This window comes from Curcuma longa, chromosome 4, assembly GCF_044706935.1.
Source record: "Curcuma longa cultivar G26 ecotype Majalengka, Jawa Barat chromosome 4, ITB_CL_G26_1.1, whole genome shotgun sequence".
Taxonomy (NCBI): domain Eukaryota; kingdom Viridiplantae; phylum Streptophyta; class Magnoliopsida; order Zingiberales; family Zingiberaceae; genus Curcuma; species Curcuma longa.
Window position 1 is genome coordinate 11,529,474 of NC_133864.1, and position 22,329 is coordinate 11,551,802.

Below are 22,329 nucleotides of genomic sequence, written 5' to 3' on the forward strand. Positions count from 1 at the left end.
CCTCTTCTTTCCTCGTCTCTGCTCTCTCTCTTCTTCTGATACTGAGTCATGGTGGCAGAGTGAGGCCATGGCGGTCAGAATTCTGAGTCACTTTTGTTTTGTTTTGTTCTGATCGGGACCTCTCACTTGTCCCTTCTCCCTTTCCTTGCTGCTTCCCTTTAACCCCTCTCTCTTTTTTACGTGCAACCACAAGGATTGGCGTCAGATTTGACAGCATTCTGATGGTTGGGATCCTCTCACACCATCGTCCTCCTGCTCCAACTGAACTGTCACCTTTCCCTCCTATTTATTCCTGCACCCTCTCTCCACTGCTTCGCCAGAGGCTCAGCTACGTACAATCTCCCTCAACCCCTCTGCTCCTTCCCTCCCTCCCTCCATCCCTCCCGTTCCTTCTCTCTTCAATCCCTCGCCCTGCCCTGTTGCATCCCTAACTTTTGACCCGTCGCAGAACTGCTGCTGCTGCTGCTCCATGTCGAGGGCATTTCCAGGGTAGTCCCATCAGGTGAGGGTTTTCTTTTCGTGTCATTTCCATTTCACCACCACTTTTTACTGCTTCCTCGGAGGAAAACTTCTTGCCTGATCTTTTCTGGTTCATGTTTCTTAATTATAGTTCGTTTTCCTCTTGTTCATCCTCTCGTTACGATACAAGAGATCAGTAGATTATGCTTCCTTCTTCGCTTGCATTCTCCTTAGTTAGGGTTGGAGTTGCTTCTACTGAGTAGAAATAATTCTTTTAGCATTTCATTTATGGTGCTTGTACTTTTGCTTGCAGAATGAGCAGTACTGCTTTAATTCAATTGGGCAACTTGCTAATTTTTTCCTCCTTTTTCTGGGATGACTTCTGATTCTAAATTAGTTACACAACAAGCAAACTGATAAAATAATGAAGAACAGTTGAATTGTTTAACTATGGCTTGATGCGAATTCTATAAAGCATGCAGTAGGATTATCGGAGGGAAAACTAAATAGAACTGTTGACATTAATCCTCCTGCTGAGATGGAATAATGCCACAATAAATGGTGGAATAAATTGCGAGTGCAGCAGAGTGTTTGATTAGGTTTCTGATCAAGATGCATCAGCTTTTTCATGATCACTCCTCTGTCTTGAGCGTGTTTCATGCAAGCAGCTGCCACTGTGCGCGTTCTCTATTTGCTGTTCCAAAGAGTGCCATGAATGGTCTCCTTGTTTGGTTGCGCTCGCTCGGTAATCGCGGTTTCTACCTGCTTTATGGCTTTAGATTTTGATGGATTTGGGTCTTCCACTTGAATGCGTTTGTTTGCTGCTGCTCTTGATCGATTGCTGTGGTCCAATCTCTCTCTCAGGGAAGAATAAAAAAAGACAATTTATATATCTAATTGTTGGCGATGGTTGATGGTATAGAGTAAATAGGCGCGCGGTGCTGTTCGAGATGAGGAGCGGCGTCGGCGGCCGATGAAGGAGAGGCAGCGGTGGCGGGCAGAGGAGGACGCGATCTTGTGCGCCTACGTGAAGCAGTATGGACCGCGGGAGTGGCACCTGGTGGCGCAGCGCATGAACGCGGCGCTGCACCGCGACGCCAAGTCGTGCCACGAGCGCTGGAAGAACTACCTCCGGCCAGGGGTCAAGAAGGGCGCGCTCACCGACGAGGAGCAGCACCTCGTGATACGGCTGCAGGCGCAGTACGGGAACAAGTGGAAGAAGATCGCCGCCGAGGTGCCCGGGCGCACCGCCAAGCGGCTGGGCAAGTGGTGGGAGGTTTTTAAGGAGCAGCAGCACCGGATCCTGCAGCGCCAGTCCGGCGGTTGCGCCGCCGTGGAGCCCGGCAAGTACGACAGCATCCTCGAGAGTTTCGCCGAGAAGCTCGTGGAGCAGGAGCGGCAGTACCAGCACCACCGCCGCCACGCCCAGCTGATGATGGCCACGCCGCTGCTTCCGGCGTGGCTTTCCAGTAACAATGGCGGGGCCCACCCGAGGCCGCCGTCCCCGTCGGTGGCCCTCACCCTCTCGCCGGCCACTGCCGCGGCCCCAGCGCGAGCACCTTGGCAGCTGCAGGCCCCGCCCGAAGCAGTAAACTTGGTGGAGAGCGGCTCCTCGCCCTTCGCCGCGGCTGGATTCACCCTCGGCGGCCGCGTGGTGGCGGAGTTGGTGGAGTGCTGCAAGGACTTGGAGGAAGGGCACCGCGCGTGGGCGGCGCAGAAGAAGGAGGCCGATTGGCGGCTGAAGCGGGTGGAGCTGCAGCTGGAGGCAGAGATGGCAGCCAAGCGGCGGGAGAAGATGGAGGAGATGGAGGCCAAGATGCGGGCTCTGCGGGAGGAGCAGCAGGCTGCGATGGAGCGGATCGAGGCGGAGTACAGGGACCAGATCGCCGGGCTCAGGCGCGACGCCGAAGCCAAGGAGCAGAAGCTGGCCGAGGCGTGGGCCGCAAAGCACGTGCGCCTCAGCAACTTTCTCGATCAGTTTGGCTGCCGACGGTGGCTGCCGTCGGAGATCAATGGCCGGTAAAAATAAAATTCTCAAACTTCATGCACCAATTTGGGTGCTCGACGGTGGCCGCCGTCGGAGATCATTGGACGGTGAAGACAAAAGCATGGACTAAGACTGCCATCGACGATCGATCGCCTCTTCTCTCTCGTTGTCGTAGTTTCAAGTGTCGTTAATTTGTTGTAGTATCGTATAGTGAATCATCTGTGTTCTTGTTCTTGCACTGTATTGTATCAACTGTGTATTTTTCATACTATCAAACAGTGATCCCTTTAGATCCATTAAAAATTTAAATTTTATTACTCCTCTATTAGAAAAAGACAATAAATTATGACTTAAATTTTTTTTAGGGTTTCCAAGGGCAAGTGATTTTGATTTAGTGTTCTTTAGTATCCTTCTTCACTCAGCCTCGCTATATCGATTAGGGTGTCCACCTTTGGTTTTATTTCTTATTATTTTACTGTTTGATTTTTCTAAACTAGCCAAATTCACTTAGCCAAACTGAGTTTAACTGCATTAAATGTGCATAATTTTTTATTAAACTTGTTCAATCTTATTTATTAATTTTTTTATTGAGTTCAACTAACAATATTATTATTATAATTTAATTATATATATATATATATATTATAAATTACTAATATAGTATTTTTTTAAAAAATAATTAAATTTATAATCAATTTTTTAATAAAGTAATAAATAAGTTTATTTATAAAATTTTATAACCCATCTAATATTTAAGCTTATTAATTTTATTAGTAAATAAATATAAATAAATTTTATTCACTTTTCTTCTGCAAAAATCAATTTAGCGGCCCCACGACCATATTTATAAATAAATGCAGTTGGTTATAAAATTTTATAGCCCAGCTAATATTTAAGCTTATTAATTTTATTAGTAAATAAATGCCCCGGGGGCTAAATAAATTGTATTCACGCATATGACTAGGATGGTAAATGAATCAAACGTTCATAAGTTTATTTGATATTCGATTTGATAATAATTTATTTATGTTAGTTAATATATACAAAATTAATTAAATGAATAAACTTACACATTTAAACTAAACAAACAAGTTCATTATTACCACATGAACAAAATTCATAAATAAAATTTTTAAATCATATTTATCAATAAACTCTTATCAATATGTTAAATATATAATTTTTTTAAAAAATAAATAAATAAATTTATATTATTAAACTTAATAACTAATTAAATAAATTTAAAATAAAAAAATTTAAACAATCAAATAAATTTAAATTGAGAGCTTAATTACATCTAAACAAATTAAACTCGAGTTGAGCATAAAACTTAAACAATCATTTTAATAATTTAATTTAATTCTGACTTAATTATCTTAAATCAGTTCGAAGAAAGGTTTATTTCTTATACCACTGCAAAAGGTGAGACTTTTAGTCTTGTACTTTTCAAATCCAAGTTGTTGTACCTGCAGTAGAGGCATTGAAAGTCCTGTCCTTAGGATGGGAGATGAGAATCAATCTCCACCAAGGACTGACTGGGTGCATTTCTTAAACTTGTTTTCTTCTCCTGCTGTTCTTATTTTGCAATAATTATAGATAAAATTTGTTCCGGAGTTGTTGGGCATAATCAATGTACAAATCTAACAATCTAAAGGCAAAGGATATTCCCATCAAATCTAACAATCCACTTAAATTCGTTACCCGTCCATTCTAAAAAACAAAACCCGGCTGCTCAACCGGCCGAAGTCTTCGTCCAGTTTATCTCACTTTGTTATGTTTCTTAAGCTCTTGTTGTTCTAAACATGGACAAATGAGATTCTTTTGGGTTCTTGAGTTTAAGCAGCATAATCTACAAATGAGATGCCAGGAAAGTGTAAAAGAATCCATCAAAAGTTACTATGAAATGTTTTAGGATTTTAAGATCTTAGTTTGTCAAAAATGGAAATTTTGAAAAAAATAAGCTTTAGGGTTTATATTCTTTTGAAGATCTAGAAATCATTCTAATGCTAGAGTCTAGAGTACAATCTATCAATTTTGAAAAAGAAAAATCTGGTATGGTTTTATTTTTTCTGTTTGAATTGTTTAGGTCCATCAAAAAATTTTAATTAAAACTATTATATAAAATTGTCCTAATCAAATTTCATAAATAAATATTTAGTTGTGCTCCTTAAACCCTATATTTCAAAAAAGATTCTTCCTTTGTGCTTCGTATAAGAGTTATAACTCTGTAGATCTAAACTAGCTAAATTCTAAAAATACTCCCTTTATAATGTTCCTTGGAGCTACTAGAATTATTCTATGCTCTCAATTTTTTTTAAAGTTATGGCTAAAATTGTTACATCTACTTAAATCAGCTCTTGTGTTCCTTGAGGTCTTAGAAATCATTCTAAGTCTTCATTTTCAGAATTTAATTAGTTTAATTCCATATAAAAATTTACTAAAATTGATATATAAACTTACATACGAACTAAAATTCACAAATAAATATTATGTTAATTGGAACCTCTGTTGAGTTATCTTATACCTTCTTCTTCTTTTTTTAATTTAAACCCATTTAAATTTATATAATAATATTGACAAAGATTAGTTTATAATTTTATACTAGTCACGTTTCATAAACAGAACCCTAGAGGAGCAGCATATTAGCTAGAATCTTATTAAAATAGAAGTATATAGATTTTATTCAAAACAATGACTATCCTGCCTGCTGCCGACAACAAAAGTATGACTTGGATCTTTAAGATGGAAGCTTGAAATCTTAGCTAGACATTAAACTTCGAGTTGTTTCTTGCATTTCTCAAACTTTTTTCTTTATTGCTCTATTTTACAATTATTATCAACAGAAACTTATTTTTGAAGTTGACAGACAACCAAATATCCCGGTTCTAACATAAACATATCCTGACAAGGATTAGGATGGAATTCGGCAGCTAGTGCAGTAACAATTCCGAATTATGATCCCAGTAATTCAAACAAAGTGCATTCATTCATCTTGGAAAAATAAACATATAAATAACAAAGTGCACAAGCAGCAAGCAACAGGGCATGGCATTCAATGATTCATGTCATATTGAATTGCATGGCAAGAATCAGACAGTAAAAAATTGCTCATGGGTTTATTGTTATGAATCCTATTCACTAGGGAATAATTCTTAACATGAATTCAAGACAAGCTCTTATTCCACTGGAAAATTTTATAACAATTAATTACAATTTATGCTCTAACCTTGTCCGTGTGATTTGGGCAACTTTGGTGCAAAATAGAAAATCCGCTTGCAATTTAAGTGAGAAACTTGCGATCCAAGTGGGAATTGAATCCCAAATTTTTGTCGTCCAAACCTACAGTTAAAAACAGAGAAAAAAAATACAGTTACTACTAAATAATGAGAAAAACAATTGCCCAACATGTATCTAAAGGACATATCAACAGCAGAGAAGGGAAAGAGTTTCATTATCAGTATTGTAAACAAAAATGACTTCCTACTTTATCTCATGTAATGCAAAAAAACTAGAACTAAAAAATACTGGACGATACTCCCAAACAAAAAACACTACTTACATGAATCTGGGCGTGTTGAACTTAGTTCTGATTTAGTGCTTTTCAGATCCAATTAGATTTTCACTGTGAACTCTCACATGGAAGAGTTCGGGGGCTTGATATTACCGCCGCAATCATTTTCGTCAACTGTAAAATCCAGGTGTTTCCCCATAGATTTGATAATTGCAGTCCTTTTGGACCTCAACCTGTAAGGAGGAGAAGCATTGAAACTGTTGTCACGGTATGAATTATTGCTTCTGTCAGAAACACTTGGACCAGGCTTAGTCATTGAAGACTCAACTGCCTCCAAGATTTCTCTGTTCCTCCCAGTCGTAGCAGAGTTATCCAAAAACTTACGCTGTCTGCATGTGACAAACTAGTTTCAGAAGCAAGAGTCATTTCTGTTTCCCTCTATGTCCTCCTGATGATAGAGGGAGTGTTAGGGAAACTTCTAGCTGCATCTTTTAGTATTGATTCAATACTTTGGGCAGGTTCCTTCCCCTTCGAAGAGGGAGGTGTCCGATTTTCTTTTGGTGTTGATACAGTCTAATTGCTTCCGGATAGAATTGTATTAAGGAGTAGAAACAACAGAAAGGCAAACATCTTGAAGCTGAGGAGCCTTATACAAGAGTGAACCAAGACCATAAGGAGATTCAAGTAATGCTAGTTGACATGCATCATTTAGTTGGTCACTCTCCCTAGTATTTCCATGATCCACCAATTCTTTTCTGTGTTCGTATCCATTGCAGCTATCAGACATAGGAGTCTGCATGTTGAACTGGGAATTTAGATCATCGACTACGTTTACCAACAAAGTTGTTGCAGTTTCTGTTTTAGCATGAACTAATAATAGTTCCAGACAATTCTTTTGGTCATCCAATTTATATGCTTCAGCATGCAGACCATCATCTGAAGAACTGGCTGATCCAGAAAAAGCTTTAGTAAAATTCTCTGATCTATTTCTCGAAGTCAGAAGTGTAGCTCCACTGCCTATGTTTGATATGCTCTTCAAACCATCAAGAATTTCAGGTTTGTGAACCAGTGGAAGCTTACCGGTAGCCAAGAAGAAATCTAAGTTTTTCTTCAAGGAACTATTCCAGTGGTTCTTTATTGAGTTGTCAGTCCTAAACACAAAGAGAAGCAAATCAGACCATGTAGAAGTTGTAGCAAGTGAAGAAAGCTGGATATTCACAAGATTCAATTTAAAAGAGATGCCATGTTCAAATTATTAGAATCCCTACATTGCTAACTTGGCAATATATAAGCATTGTCAAAAACTTTGTTAGAATAACAAGTATAATGCTGACAGGGTGTCATATAAGCATGCGATGTCACAAGATTTGTTGCAAATACAATGAATTAGAGACCATATCAGTTAAGCAAGAGTTTTTACAAGAATAATAGTTTGCTTGGACAAATTAAAATTGTACACTAACTAGATATATTACAGTATATAAACATTATGGCTACAATTATTACAAACTTGTATTTTGGTGAAATTCATTAAATATGTTAAAAATTATGAACTTTATGTTTAAGAAAGAAAACACAATGTTTTGGATAAATCCTTAAAATGTTCTAAAGTTTAAGCTATGTGCATGAGAAAGAAACATGTTTATAACATAAAAGTTTTGTTTTGAGCTAACATGTTTATAAATCAAGTACAATTTGTAAAGAAGTTTGAGATAGCAGAATGCTATAAATGTAGGCTAGGCATTCAGATGAAGATCCACTCCTATTGTTGTGCTAAATGAACATGACAAGACAATAATGGAGAAATGCTAAGTTTTTTTTGAGTGGAAACTAATTCTACTTTTGAATAACAAAGTTTTACTATGAAGTGTAAAAGAAATTCTCAAAATATTTACGGGAAAAGCTTTAAAGATCTTTTACTACAGAAACTGTGTATCTTGATACTGCTAGTTCCACTTCAAGCACACAGCGAAGAATCTCAATTTTCTATCTGATCTCGTATGGGCTAGTGGTGGCTGGATGTTGTAGAAAGAAATCTGTTAGTAGTAGCACAGATATTATTAACTTATTAACTCAAAGTGAACAGGGTAAAGATTTGGCTAGGTGAACACCAAGCATAAGTTGTTAGGAAAGGACCAACTCTGATATAGTAGGAAGCAAATTAATAATTAATGATAATTAATAATTAATAATTAACTTTGAATATTTTTATCCTCATAATGATTTATTATGATGTTTGTATACATTCAAAAAGTTAGGTTCTTTTATCTAAATTGATTTTGGTAAATGTTAATGGTCAAATTTCTTTCATTTAGTAAACTTATTTTTTACATTACAATTACCTTATTTGATTAGTTATTCGGTTGAAAATTTGTATTCTTGCATCTACATGCAATACTAGAGCCTTGAGCAGTAGAAGATGGATATTATTGGAAATTTGAATGGAAACAATAAGAGGTGGACAAAGGAGACTCCATTGTGCATGAGTTTTTTAGTCCCACATTGGGAGTCCCATGACCTTATTGTTAGTTTATATTGAATCATATGCATGCATATTATGAACAAATGCATGGGGAGAGATTCTCTCTCACGTGTGGGTATGCAAGGGTTACAAATCCAAGGTCTGGATTGCACTGAACTAAATTGATTCGTGTTCGAGTACGACCTGCGTGCGTTAAATGCAGGACTAGTTGAGGCAAAATTTATCTAAGAGAATGAACCAATATTTTACCACATGAATACATTTTTGCTACTTGCTCAATTGCATAATAGATGCATTAACTAATCTTAATGACATATTCATAACCTCACGGGCGAAACGGCTGGCGTTTTGATCCGAGGTGAGTAAAGATAGTAAATGGTCATTAACTGGTCATTCAACGTTGCCTAAGGACCTAAGGTTGGAGCTCCTATAAAAGAGGAGGTCATAATCATGAGCAAATATGTACAAGCGAAAATAATCTTCATCCACTTTCGTTCCCTCACTATCTTTCTCTTTGTTCAGCATTCACTTGGCAGATCAACTCATGATAGCCTTCAAGTACTATCTTAGTTCGCCGCGATTACCAGCGCTTGGTGGAAATTTGCGGTTTGCCGTTGTATCCTGGGAAACAGATGATCCACGACAACTTCAAAGCACCGCCGGAGGTGGGGCGAATCTGTTTTAAGAAAATTGCATTGAACGCAAACCTCGGCTCTCTATTTCAGAGCACTCGAGTCTTGGACTTGACGATTCGGACTCGAACTCGACGACTCAGACTCAAGGACTCGGACTCGGCCATACAAGGCAGCCCAGTCTTCCAAGCAACTCAGCAACCATCTAAGCAGCTTAGCCTTCCGCTTGTTAGTTTGAGATTATCAGCTTAGGTTATCTTGACAAATAAGTCAGAATTTAAATATGGTAATTTTCAATTCAATACATTCCCATAATATCTCCGGCAAAGATTGTCCAACAATAACTATAGCTAAACATAGTTTGAAAATTATCTTTATCACCAAGATACACAATTTGTGAGCCCTTTATTCTTCATTTTTATTTCCCTGTTTAATGACTGTATTTAGGGGTCCGGGTCACGTTTAAGGGTTTTTTAATAGGCATTTTTAAAGAGCCATGTAAAAGGGCCTTGTAATAGGGCCTTGTTCTAATGGTCCTAATAAAGGGTTCTATTTAATGGTATTATTTTGGAGCAATGTTTAAGGGTCCCATTTAAGGGTCATGTAATGGGTAACCTTCTTTAATGACCTTGATTAAGAATCGTGTTTAATGGTCTTATGTAATGACCTTGTTAATGGCCTTGTATTTGAGGGCCTTATTATAGGGCCCTATTTAAGGGCCTTGATTAAGGTCTTTGTTTAATAATCTTATCCTTATTTAATGGCTCTATTAATGGTCCACGTTGTGTTTAAGGGCATGTTAAAGGAGCCCTATTAAAGGGCCATGTAATAGGGTCTTGTTTAATGGCCCTAGTTAAGTCGTGCTTAAGGACCCTATTTAAGGTAGTATTTAAAGGCCTATTATAGGCGAGCCTTATTTAATTTCTTAAGGATCCTTTTTTTTAACAAGTCTTTTTAATGCCTCTATTTATCGACCTTATTTACAAAATAGAAAACGTTATTGCAATCTTAAAATAAAATAAAATAACTTCAAAATGATTTATCTAAAAAACAAACAAGTTTAGAATCAAGGAAAAAGTAAAGAAATAGCTCAAGGGGCAGAGGGCCTTGCTTGAGGTGAGGGGCCCCACTTGAAGTGCCTAGAGCTTTGAAATCTTGGAAGGATGCCATGTACCTCAAAAAGGTACTCATCGCTTCAGAATAGCAACCCTTGCTTCTATCAGTGCACTCTGTCCTAGTGCCTCTAAATGACACCCCTTCTCTTTGTCTTTTTTTCCTTATTTGTAGTCTCGTTCATTTTATGCTTTTTCAAATTTTTTTCTTTTCAGATTGCAATAAAAATTAATGTTTTGTGAAGAAGTATCCTTGCTATTTATCTTTCTCAAATTTTTTTATTCAATTTTTTTTGTTATTTGGATAAAAATCTTCTGATTTATTTTCTCAATTTTAAACTTTTCACTATTTTGACAAAAAAAATTTATAAATTTTATTTTATTTTCAGAAGAAGTCAACATCAATTCTATTTCTACAAAGTATCTTTTTTTTTTTCCTTTTTTCTCATTTTTGTTTTTGCTAATTTAAGATAATTTGGGACCCAACCCGTGCTGCTAGGCATATTGCATTTTTGTTTCTCTTTTTTTTTCTTGATTCTAAACTTGTTGGTTTTTTAATTTCTTTTCAGATTACATCAATAATTCTAAAAAAGTATCGTTTCTTTTAATTTTTTGTTAATTTTTTATTATAAACTTTTTTGTTACTTGGGTAAACAAATGGATCAAAGCAAGGCTGGAGAAGTTACAAACCTATGGGATTGATTATTTATAGACTTTTGCTGTGGTTACAAAACCGTTAGAATTCTATTATCATTGGTAGTTAATTATAGTTAGAAGTTACAACAATTTGAAGTCAAGAATGCATTTTTGCATAGAGAACTAGAGGAAGAAATTTATATAAAGGTTCCACTAGGATATGAAAATAATTTAGATGGTCATACTATATGTAAATTGAAAAAAAAGCCTTATATGAACTTAAGCAATCACCATGAATATGGTTTGACAAATTTATGATTGCCATGGGGTATAGATAAAGCAAAGGGGGATTATACATTGTTTATTAAACAATATTATTAGTGCGATGGAGTAGTCTAGAGCAAGATTCAAAATCTCGATTAGTGCCGAAGTTTTGATCTTTGACTGGAATGATATTATTTCGGTATCGTGTTGATGTTTTGATGTATAGTATCGATAATGGATTGGAATTGAAAAAAGGAGATGAAACATAGAAAGAGGACATTGTTTGTGCTGAGCTTGGTTTTAAATCTTATACCATGCCGGGCGAAACAGTCAAAACATATCATTTTAGTAAATTATCAAAACTTGATACCACTCAACACAGACAATGTCTCATTCCTCTACTTCATCTCCTTCCTCCTTTAATCTCCAATCTATCACCGACACTATGCATCAGAGAGTTAGCACCATACCGGAACAATATCTTTTCAATTAAAGACTGAAACTATGACATGACTCAAGATTTTGAACCTTAGTGCCAAATGGTATCGAGATTTGGTGATTTATCGGAACCATACAGTTCGACCGATTCACTTGATACAATATGAGATTTCAAACCATGGTATAGAGGAGTATAATTGCTCTAGAGCACTTATTAGATAGAGAAACGGAGTAGAAACTCATCCTCAGATGCTACAAAGATGTGCTTCACTTGTGGCCTAGATGAGTTGGTCAGAGAAAATGGGTTGTGCTTCAGCACACACTTGAATGGACGACCTTACTAGTCCAACTTTGGCTTGATACCCTATTGTAGGTTTTGAGTGTTTTTTCTCAGTTTTATTACAAAGTCATGACCTTTGGAAGCTTGTAATGACAAGACTTCACCATAGGAAGTGTGCTAGAACAATGGATTCACTTAATTTGTGTAGAGATTCTAGGGGATTAGATTAGGCAGATTGTAGATAGGAGGATTTTTTTCTTCCCAAGGATATGCTAGATTTTCTAAGGAGTGCTTAAGTTAGGTTTTTATTGTTATAAATGTTTAGAAAAGAGTCTTGAGGGAGGGGGATCATGCTAACTTTTATACAAGGATTAGGTAGTTGATTGTTCATATTTCTATGTACTTTTAGCTAATACTATACAAACTTGGATTCTCTTCGTTGAGCAGGCTTATGTTGAACCATGTCTCACTGTTGTTGATGTTTTCTTGAATATTTTCACTTATCATCCTTGGAATGAGTGTTTTTACTTATCATTTAGGTCCGTCAAAGGAGAGTAATCTAAGTTATACGCAAGGTATTGGACTTGTTGCTTCTTTCACAAAAATGAAAATTCCATATGGCTTCACAGTGGAGGTGATGTTGCATTCTAAGACCACCTGTTAATATCTAATAAGGGAAGTTCCAAGACACAAATTTGAGCATCTACCTTATTAGGACTGATTCAGTGGTTTTCAATAGCATCAATACCAACAACTGGTGATAAAGCAGACTCAACCCCTACAGTAGAACTCATACAAATAAGCTGACAAAAAAACCAAATTCATTAGCTGATTCAGACAAAGATTCTACGCATTTCATAGAAATCAAACAGTGAAAAATGTAAAAAAAAACAAGAATGCAAAATTTCAACCAAACTAAACAGTTAATACTCATCGGGAATTCAATGACGAGTAAGAAAAATAAGTACTAAGCATCCAAACAGAATACAACAAACAAAGCGTTACCTATCGAATGGGGAAGATCTCGAGGAGCTACAAACAGAAGGAGACAGCCCATAACTTCCCTCAGACATGGACAAGATTGAAGCAGCCGCCGGTTGCTTATTCTCCACACAACTCTTCTCAATCTCCACTACTTCGACAGCCATAACGCCACCATCTCCCATGCAAGAGGCAACCAGGTAGCAAAACCTGCGACACCAGATCAAACCACCACATCAAACCCATTCCAACGGTCGATTACAAAAGCAACATCTAGAAAAACAAACAACAGAAGCAAACCATAAACGGACGAAGAATCACCGAAAAAGGTATTGATTAGAACAGGTTCAGAAGGAACCCAGGCGCCGAGATCTAAATTCTAAAAGAAATCTAGGAGGGAAAAGCATCGATCCAGAGGGCTTACGATGTCGAGTACCTTGAGGCGACGAAGACGGGGCAGCAGGCAGCTGGAGATCGGATTTTTGAAAACCCTCGATTCGAAGCAAAACTCTCGCGGAAGGCGGAACGCTCGATTTAAAAGGAAACCTTTTCGCCTTCGCCCGTTTGAAGCAAAGTGGGAGTTAAAATAGGGTACGATATTGGACGGAAAAAGGTCAGTGGCGTGACAGCGACGTGACGGAAACGTTAGCGATGCGCGTTGGAGAGGGAGCAGATGCGGCGACGGTTGCTGACGGGTGACGTCCGTTACCGTTGCGACACTACGAGAGTTTGAACCTTAAACGGCCCTTTCCTATCAGTTAACGGTTGGTTGGGTTTGGGTGGCTGCGAATCGTCCGATCTGCGGGACGACATCGATGGAAATCTTTTCTTAGTGAAATCCGTCGGTCGCTCGATTTCGATCAATTCTATATTATATGTGAGAAAATAAATTTAAAAATTATAATTGATCATTACGGAAGGAGACATATTTCGATTTCATCGAAATTTGATTCTTGTCCACTTCAATATATTTGTTTCGTAATAACCAATTCAATTATGTTTCGAGAGCGATATTGATGGAAACCCACTCTGCTAATTCAGAGTGATTAATACCTGTTATAACGATAAATAATTTAATTTAATATATTTTTCCTTCGTAATAAAATCAAATATATATTTTTATTGTACAAAATAGTCTTAATTTATGCTATTTTTTATTTGTACAAATTAGAAATTATCAATATTAACTAAATTTCATATGTAACCTATCAAATCCTTAATTTCATCTACCAATTTTCATACATATATAAATTTAACTTAATTTTTTTTATGACACTTTAATTTCTAACTCCTATTTGGGCTACTTACCTTTTCATATTCAATTTATACCGATTAATTTTAAAATAAATAATTCAACTTAACATTTTATCTACCAAACAAATTCAAAAAGTGGCGTCATTAGTTGTTTAATATCGCATGCATATGCTAAATGAATTTAAATTACCGAGTAAAAATATCCTGCCTTAACCACCACACTATAAACTTATCTACTGATTAAATTGATCGTTCATATCATTACTCAATTTTATTGGTTACAAAACTCAATCTTTTAAAAAACAGGCACTGAGTACTAGACTACTAGTTTAAGTTACAACATGATGATGCAACAATTGATCGATGTTCATGAGATTGTGAGGTAAGTAACTAGCCTTCAAGTTGATATGCTAAGAACTCGAGGTCCGATATATCATCAAAGTCGACTATAATTTTCTCAATCCATATATCATCGAAATCAAGTATCATCTCCTCGATCAAGTCTTCCAGTATCCAATCTTCCATGTCGAGACCCACGAACTCAGTATCATGTTTAAGGTCCATCCATCCATCATTCTTCATGAAGTCCCTGGCCACAGTGGTCTCCACAGTCTGGTCCAGCAGTAGTTGATGGCTGAGATGCTTGCTAATAACTGCCCACACCTCTTCCAGCACTCGGTGGCCGACCGGCACTGGCCGAATCCGGCAGTCAGCCTGTAGAACCCAGGGGCAATAAGCAAACGAAGTGTCATATATCTGTAGCAACACTTCATTGATTAGATCAAACAGAAGCATGTGCTTTAGAGTTGTGTTCAGTTCATTTCCATGGAGCATAAGAGCTTGAGTGGAGCACTCTTCCTCTTCGAATAGGGACGGGTCGACTGGTTGATCAGGCAAATACCATTCTCCAAGGGCCTCTTCACTGCCAATTCTTGATTTCAGGAGTATGTTCCTCACATATTCGAACTCGGTCTCGTTCATTTCGTCTACTTGTATGTGGAAGGAGCCATGCTTTTTCACTCTCAAACTTGGTGCCTCATCAAAGAGATCTTCTACATTTTCATCTCTAGGAGTTGCTTCAATGTCAGAATCAATTTGTGGCTCAACCATTTGGGTATGACTTTTCGAAGTGCTCAATTCTGAATCAAGAAATATAGAAGGAAATGAATCGAAATAATGTGAAAATTGCTAAAGGTTATGTTTTTATTTATGCTGAATCTAACTAGTTTACCTCTAAAGAAATTCCCTGTTTCAGAACTTAGATTATCCTCCAGACGGCGAGAGTCTGCAACCAAGATCTCGGTTGGTGTCCTCAGAACATCATTGCTATCATCATCCGCAAAGCAATAGCTTCTATCTTTTATTATGGACAACTCTAGTGTTTCATATGCTACTGACTTATGCTCATTAATTGGCAACACTTGTTCTTTGGTTTCGGCAATTTTCAAACTTCCATTCTTCATTGCTTGCTCTTCCAGTCTCTCCGGTTTCAATGGTAACTGAGAGTGATTTTTGCTTAGAGAATATGAATGCATGTCTTGAAGAGAAAACATTCTTCCCAAAGCTCTTGGTGCCTTCTTTGTTGGTGCATCTTTATTATCCTTGATCAGGTTTGCTATGCTTGGAGTTCTTTTAGCTTCGATGCTCGAAATCGACTCTACCGAATTCTCTACAACTCTCGATCTTTTCGCGTCTGTGCTCGAAACAGATTCCAGCAATTGTGAGTACCTTCCTAAAGATTCGGTTAGAGAAGTTGACTTCCTCATCCTTTTGAGTTTATGGTTGCTGCTAGAAGAAGCAAGTCCAGTTTCTTTCATCTTAATATTTGACGCCTTTTCTCCATAAGGAATTTTGTGAAAGATACTGTCCATAGAGATCCTTTCTTGTTCCTTGTTGTTTTCCTTTATTATATCTTTTATCTTCTTCTTAAGAACCTTAAAATGTCTTGAAACAGTTTTAACATTCTTCTGATCTTTCTCCCTGTCGGAATCTCGGTCTGCTGCCAATCCCACAGATTGTTTACCTCCTTCAGTGATGGCGAAAACAGAAGAGGAATCACCTTGGATGGACTTGTGTTTCATCCCTGTCAATCCATTTTCGGTTTCTTTATGATCAAAGGTTGAGAGACTATTTCTGTGGAACCATCCTCCTCCTGCTCCAGGAAAAGAACCAGATTTCCTAAGTTCCTTTGCTGAAACCGAATCGGTTTTTCGTTGAGCTCGATCTGTGGAATCCAAGGGAGGGTCCTGCAGGAACATCAAGAACAAGTCCTTGTTCTTAAGGAGCTGCTGAATTATGTCCGTGAACATTGACTGATAGAGTTCAGTGCCAGCATTTGCAGCATTCTCTGTCTGTCCCTCTGCTATGAGATTCAAGAGCTCAAGCAGCTGGTCATGACTCAATCCATCTATGCTACTCCTGCTCCTGCAAAATCGATACCGCTTTCTGACACTCGAAGACACCGGAGAACCATAACTCTCATCTGCAGAAAGTCTAACAGTGGGGCTGTTGTCTCTAAGCTCCAAATCACCTACACTGGTATCACTTGTGCATTGCAAAATTGGCAACGCTTGGTGTATAGAAGAAGAACCAATTGCTTGTTCAGAATCCACCTTCCCACTATCAGCTCTCTCAGTTGTTATTTGTTCAGGATCTTGAGCAACATAGTCGTTAGAATCCATATGATGAATCGAAAAGGTCCGCTTCATTTGCGACGCCGAGGGAGTGGTGCTCTGCTTCTTATCCTTGTCTCCTGATCTCCTCCTGGCTATTAGATTCTTCACTAGAACACGAGGGTAGCTTCTGCCATGCTTGGCCTGAGCATTCAGTCAATTAGCATGAGAAGAAATTAAACACCATGCAGAACAAAATGCACCACCTCCAAAATCTTAGCTCTGCACTTACAGAGCGGACCGACGAGGTTGCATCCTTTTCCATATCGTTCCGGTCATCCTCGAAAGCAGCAGCATTCTGTTTCTTCTTTGGAGATCTGACCCCTGCAGAAAGAATGCACTTAGCCAAACAAGTTTGTGAATTGATGGTGTTTGTTCATCGGAGGTAAAAGAACTACTTATTCGTGGGATCTGTCTTGGATAGGTAAGAGTTTTCGGGAAGCGAAGGCGCTGGTGAAGGTCGAGGAAATGAAGAAATCTCTGCATGTATCCTGGGTTTCTCTTATTCTCATGCAAGATTTTGGAGGAGTCATCGGCCATTGAATTCTTCCTCAATTCTGCGTCAAAGTTAACAAAATGGAATTGATCAAGATCCACAGTGGGCGATCGATTGAAGAAGAAGAGAAATGGTTTGGAGATGAGATTGCAAATGTTTAATTTGGTGTATGCAATTAGGTTGATGAGATTGGAGGAGGAAGGGAGAAGCATGCGCTCATCCTCTCTCTTTTCTGGTCTTCATTATTATTATTATTTGTTTGTTTTTGCCTTTATGATCAAAGCTAATAATAGTTATTAGGATTTTCATCCTAATGTTCATATTGGTTCTAAGTGGTAGGCTAGAAGAGGGGCTGTGGGCTATAATTAGCATTTTAATTTGATTTTATTCTATTCTCATTCAAAATCTCATTCAAATTTCATTCCGCTCCATTTCCACATACCAATCACACTCTAAACTATGTAACAAACACATTTGGATCAACCTATTCAATTGGTTAATCAACAAATTGAACCATTTGAACAATTGCATTGGATTACCTTTTCTCGGGCCTCAATCTTAACGAAAGTCGAATCTTCTATGTTCTTGGATCGCCGACTTAGATGAGATTGTTGCTTAAGTAACATCTTTCTTGGTTGAGCAATGAGCAATCTAACAACGAACAATATCTAAGGATCTCAAAATGCCCAAATATGCAACTGGAAACACTTAAAAGGCCAAAGATCCTTCAAATGAGCAATGTTGTGTGTTACTTAAATGCATAGCCTCCTCCTCTAACTGAGGTGTCAGATTCTCCTCTTAAACAATTGCTGATGATATCGACAACTTCAACTAGTTTATCAATTAGGTTACCTTCTACAAACAATAAAGCTCTTTTTTCTTTTGGTCAAACACAAACAAGAAAGTTTGAAAGCTAACACAAAGGAAAACCCTCAACTAGAAGTCTGCATGCATGAGAGGACAGGACAGGACAGGTGTTGTTAGTCCCAAACAGAATCTTCTAATTACATATTCAGTTAGTTGATCATGGATGAACAAAGAAGTGAAGGCAAAATCATCTTCTTTTGTGTGTGCTTTAATCTAAGCTTCTGCTTCTCTGACCTTTGTCCTGACCTCCCTTGTGACTCCACACATGGACAAGATGTGAAATTGAGCAAATGGACACATAGCCATAGGACCACTTGGGACAAGATTGGGTGTGCTGAGAATGAATCATGTGGTGTGGCATGCCATCATTATCCAACTTGAGAGGTGTACAGTAGATTAATTTATCGCTTATAAAACAATGTTTGTCTCGATGTTATTATAGTGCAACTTCTTAGTGTTAAATCGTGATGTTAATTATGCACCTGGAGGGGCAATATCCTTTCAAAAAACACTTGATTCATCTAAGTTTCAATCAAATAATTAATGAGTTTCTAACTCTCTTAATATATCTTTTAACTAAACTGTTCTTAGCACTCTTTCTCTTCAACGTTGAACAGTATTCCCAGAGCATTTTCCAGCCAATTGAGAATCTTCAACTTTCACAATCCTTCAATTATTAGATTCCTTGAAGATACCTAATTTTACAGGTTTGGAACTAAGAGAAAACTCAGAGAATTTGAGCCGCGTAGAACCTTTTTGCTTGTGGGTGAGATGAAGTTGCATTGATTGAACTGGCCTTAATTGTGCTGGAAAGAAGCAGTAAATATGCATCTTTTCCAGTGCTTTGTACAATGTTAGACCACATATATCTGATCGAAAGCGTACAGAAAACGAAAAAGAATGGTGCTTTTTCAGCAATTGCACGCACCAGATTCGCCACCTGAAGTGGAGAAGACCCAAACGATCGAACTGCAAGAGACATGCAAAAGAAAAAAGCTTAATTTATGTTAATCTTCACCTGTGAACTCTGTTGCCCTCTGTCTCTGTTCTCCATCTGCCTGCAGCTTATTTGGACCTTCAGTGCTTCTTCCACCAGAGTTTTCCTGTACAGCTTCTCCTCCGCGTCGCGGAGGAACTTGAAGGTTGGCGGCGGAGATGAAGAAGCCTCAGGCTGCGAGTTGAGCATGGTTTTCTTTTGACAAGCCATTGGAGTCAGAGCAGGGGAGGAAAGAGGTGTCGCAGTGGGAGTTTCATTAGACTGAAGCAAGTCCCTCAAGCTCTTCCTGAAGGGACCTTTGTTGCTCCCCCAAGACACCAAGTCTTCCAGCGTCTCTTCTTCGATGGTGAAGAGAGACCTCGGGTAACCTGCAAGGTTCATCAGCTCTGCGTCGGCTGAGTCTTCTAATGGCTTCAGCTGGCCATGGCCTTCGTCAGAATGATCTTCTCTAGCGCAGATTCCATTAGGATTGAGAGCTGTGGGGATTAGAAAACTAGGCTTCTTCCAGCAGAAGAGGAAGGGGAGCTCCTTCCCAGGGATGGAGAAGCTCCGCTCGAGGTCTACGTTACTTCTTCTCTTCTTCCACCAGAAGAAATAGTACAACTCCGCAACAAGGGCCAACAAAAGGCAACCCGAGACGATGCTCAGGCCAATCCCCAAACAGCCCAATGGTTTCATCTCTCCGCAAGCATCGCCCGGTGAAACTGAGAAAGATTACAACTTCACCATCAAGATGGCATTTTGGATTCAGGAAACCGAGAATCCTACACCAAACTTAAGCGAGCTCGTCGACGGGTGAGAGCGCAGCAAGATGGAAGCTTTGCCAGCAAAATCGCATTTTGAGGACCCCAAGCTCGCCCGTGAGAGGAGAACATGCGGCAGCTTGGTGATGGGGTGCTGGCAGCTTTTTGAGAGCGGAGAAAAGGCACGAGAGAGAGAGAGAGAGAGCGCGGAGAAGGTTGAGCGATGGCGTGGTGGTGGCTGGACGGTGGATTTGGATGGTGGGTGAGAGTGCGTGGTCTCCGAGAGCGAGTCACATGGGGGCGGAGAAGTGGGGGCGGTGTCGTTTCTGTGAAGCTGTCACTGTATGCGGCCATGAATACGATGATTTGCGTTCAGAGAGCGTTCCGCCAATTTACAACATTAGCAGCGTGTGTGTTTCGCCATTTATATCAAGATTTTTAAACATTATCACAAAGATTTGTAAGTCTTACCTCTCCCCAAGCAACGCCTTCTCATCCTCTTCATGTTGCTTTCCTTGGCTTCTTCGTCGAAATCGCCTTGCCATTACGCAGCAACGCCCCCGATCAGCCAAGTCAACCGAGTCCATGAGGTGGACTCGATGATCAATCTACTTCATATATTCTGGCATTTGAGGAGCAACCCGAAGGAAGTGTCGATCCGATTCCTCGTCCGCGACTCCGAATGTCTAAGCCGCAGGTGGCGGTCGAGACCGGGATACCGATGAACGGGCTCGGCAACGGCGCACCGGCGTCGGAGCCACCACAACGACGGCAACAGAGTCATCACGCGGGCTGGGAGCGAAACGACCGCAACGTCGTCCTCCTCGTCGCCACGCTCATCACCACGCTCACCTACCAGCTGGGCACCAACCTCCCCAGCGGATACTACCAGGAAGACGGCGCCGGGTACCAGGCCGGCGACTCCATCCTCCGCCACAAGCACCACCGCCGCTACTGGCTCTTCATGACCGGCAGTTGGACTGGGTTCGGCAGCTCCATGCTCATGACGCTGGCGCTGCTCACCGGCGCCCCCACCGGCTCGCGCCTCATCCGGTGGCCCTTCGCCGTCGCCTACTCCTCCCTCGTCCTTACCTTCATCTCGTCGCAGCCCAAGACGAAGCTCTCATTTGACATCCTCCTCTGGATTCTCGTCCTCTTCATCCTGTGGGCCGCCATCAGTTTCAAACAGAGGGAGATGAGCATTCCGGAGGCGCTTGGCGCCCTCAAAGGCTTCGTCCGCCGGCGTTTCTGCCGTTAATTTGTTTGATTTCGGTTCTGATCCATTCATCGATCGGGAGCTTGCTATGCACTGTGAGAAACTAGGGTGTTTTTATTACATTATCCTGTCTGTTCTATGAGTACAAAGTAAGCATCAATTAGCAAGGAGACAAATTTGACACGGTCATGAGTCGACAGAATCCTCCTCGTACTCCCACAGCCCCACGGCCCGGACGAAGCAGGTGGAGCCACCGACGACCAAGGCGGCGAAGAGCGGCGGCACCACCATGTCCATCGCCGATCGCCGGAAGAGCCCCGCCGGTACGCACACCACCTCCCGAGGCCCATCCGTAGGGACCCGCACGGCCGGGGAGGACCCCCCGGCGCACGCGTGGGAGAAGGAGGAGCTCGGCATGGCGGCCCACACGAAGGCCAGCTCCGGGGCGAAGGACGCGATTGCGACCGAGGCGGTGAGGAGGGCCGACCACGCGACCGCGTAGAGGAGCAGCGGGCGGCGGCGGATGAGGAGCACCGCCCGCAGAGCCGCCGGGAGGAAGGCGAGCGCCATGGCGATCGAGTTGGGAAGAAGAAGCGGAGATGGAATTTCTATAAAGGAAGAGAGAGTAGAACGGAGATGCGTGTGGGTGCGTGAAGGGGTACGTTTGGTTTGGGGTAGGTAAGCAGGCGAAACGGAGATGGTGGTGATTCAGAGAGAGTGGGTCCAACCTACTTCGCCCGTTTCTTTCCAATTATTTGACGCACACAAAAATACAATAAATAAATACCTTAACAAAGAAGGAATAATTCTAATCCAAAAATATATAAAATTAAGAAGCCGGAATAAACTTATTTATTAAAATAGTTTAAAATTTAATATAATGTATTTTTTATTTAAATAAAATTTTACCCTCTTCAATTATTACATTAAATCAATAGCTAACTTATAAGTCTAATAATAATATTATTAGGTGAACTTAATATAAAATAAATTTAAACAATCTCAATAAATAAATTTAAACTCATTTATACTCCTAATAAAACACTAGTCCAATTCAACTATCTCCATTGTTATTCTCATAATTTATATAATTTTTTATTTATTAACATATTATAAATATTAAATTAATAAAAAAACATGACAAACTATCATTTATAAAAATATACTATTTTTGAAAAAATAATTAAATTTTATATAAATTAATAAATAAATTTATTCATGACCATGAACCTTAACAAATTGAGCTACCAAATGTGTAAACTTATTTATTTTATATATCAAAACATCTTCATAGAAAACCTG

General features: G+C 39.5%; 5 protein-coding genes and 1 pseudogene across 5 annotated transcripts; 2 read left to right on the forward strand and 4 right to left on the reverse strand.

The window, feature by feature from the left end:
* Window positions 1–331: 331 nt before the first annotated feature.
* On the forward strand, window positions 332–2,729 carry LOC141828111 (protein rough sheath 2 homolog). The gene is made up of 2 exons (XM_074715480.1): window positions 332–502; window positions 1,382–2,729. Exon 2 carries the CDS (start codon window positions 1,433–1,435, stop codon window positions 2,480–2,482), a length of 1,050 nt encoding a protein of 349 aa, XP_074571581.1. The 5' UTR covers window positions 332–502; window positions 1,382–1,432; the 3' UTR covers window positions 2,483–2,729.
* A 3,308-nt stretch (window positions 2,730–6,037) lies between these two features.
* On the reverse strand, window positions 6,038–13,266 carry LOC141827079 (transcription factor MYB3R-5-like; annotated as a pseudogene).
* Window positions 13,267–14,426: 1,160 nt separating this feature from the next.
* Window positions 14,427–17,248, reverse strand: LOC141827080 (uncharacterized). The gene is made up of 4 exons (XM_074714355.1): window positions 17,107–17,248; window positions 16,941–17,032; window positions 15,268–16,852; window positions 14,427–15,175 (listed from the first exon to the last, which is right to left on the reverse strand). Exons 1-4 carry the CDS (start codon window positions 17,246–17,248, stop codon window positions 14,427–14,429), a joined length of 2,568 nt encoding a protein of 855 aa, XP_074570456.1.
* Window positions 17,249–18,817: 1,569 nt separating this feature from the next.
* On the reverse strand, window positions 18,818–20,450 carry LOC141828603 (uncharacterized). The gene is made up of 2 exons (XM_074716055.1): window positions 20,283–20,450; window positions 18,818–20,151 (listed from the first exon to the last, which is right to left on the reverse strand). Exon 2 carries the CDS (start codon window positions 19,744–19,746, stop codon window positions 19,069–19,071), a length of 678 nt encoding a protein of 225 aa, XP_074572156.1. The 5' UTR covers window positions 19,747–20,151; window positions 20,283–20,450; the 3' UTR covers window positions 18,818–19,068.
* Window positions 20,451–20,458: 8 nt separating this feature from the next.
* LOC141828604 (uncharacterized) lies at window positions 20,459–21,340 on the forward strand. The gene has a single exon (XM_074716057.1). The coding sequence runs from the start codon at window positions 20,494–20,496 to the stop codon at window positions 21,067–21,069; it is 576 nt and encodes a 191-aa protein (XP_074572158.1). The 5' UTR covers window positions 20,459–20,493; the 3' UTR covers window positions 21,070–21,340.
* LOC141828605 (uncharacterized) lies at window positions 21,124–21,597 on the reverse strand. The gene has a single exon (XM_074716058.1). It carries the CDS (start codon window positions 21,595–21,597, stop codon window positions 21,214–21,216), a length of 384 nt encoding a protein of 127 aa, XP_074572159.1. The 3' UTR covers window positions 21,124–21,213.
* Window positions 21,598–22,329: the final 732 nt, after the last annotated feature.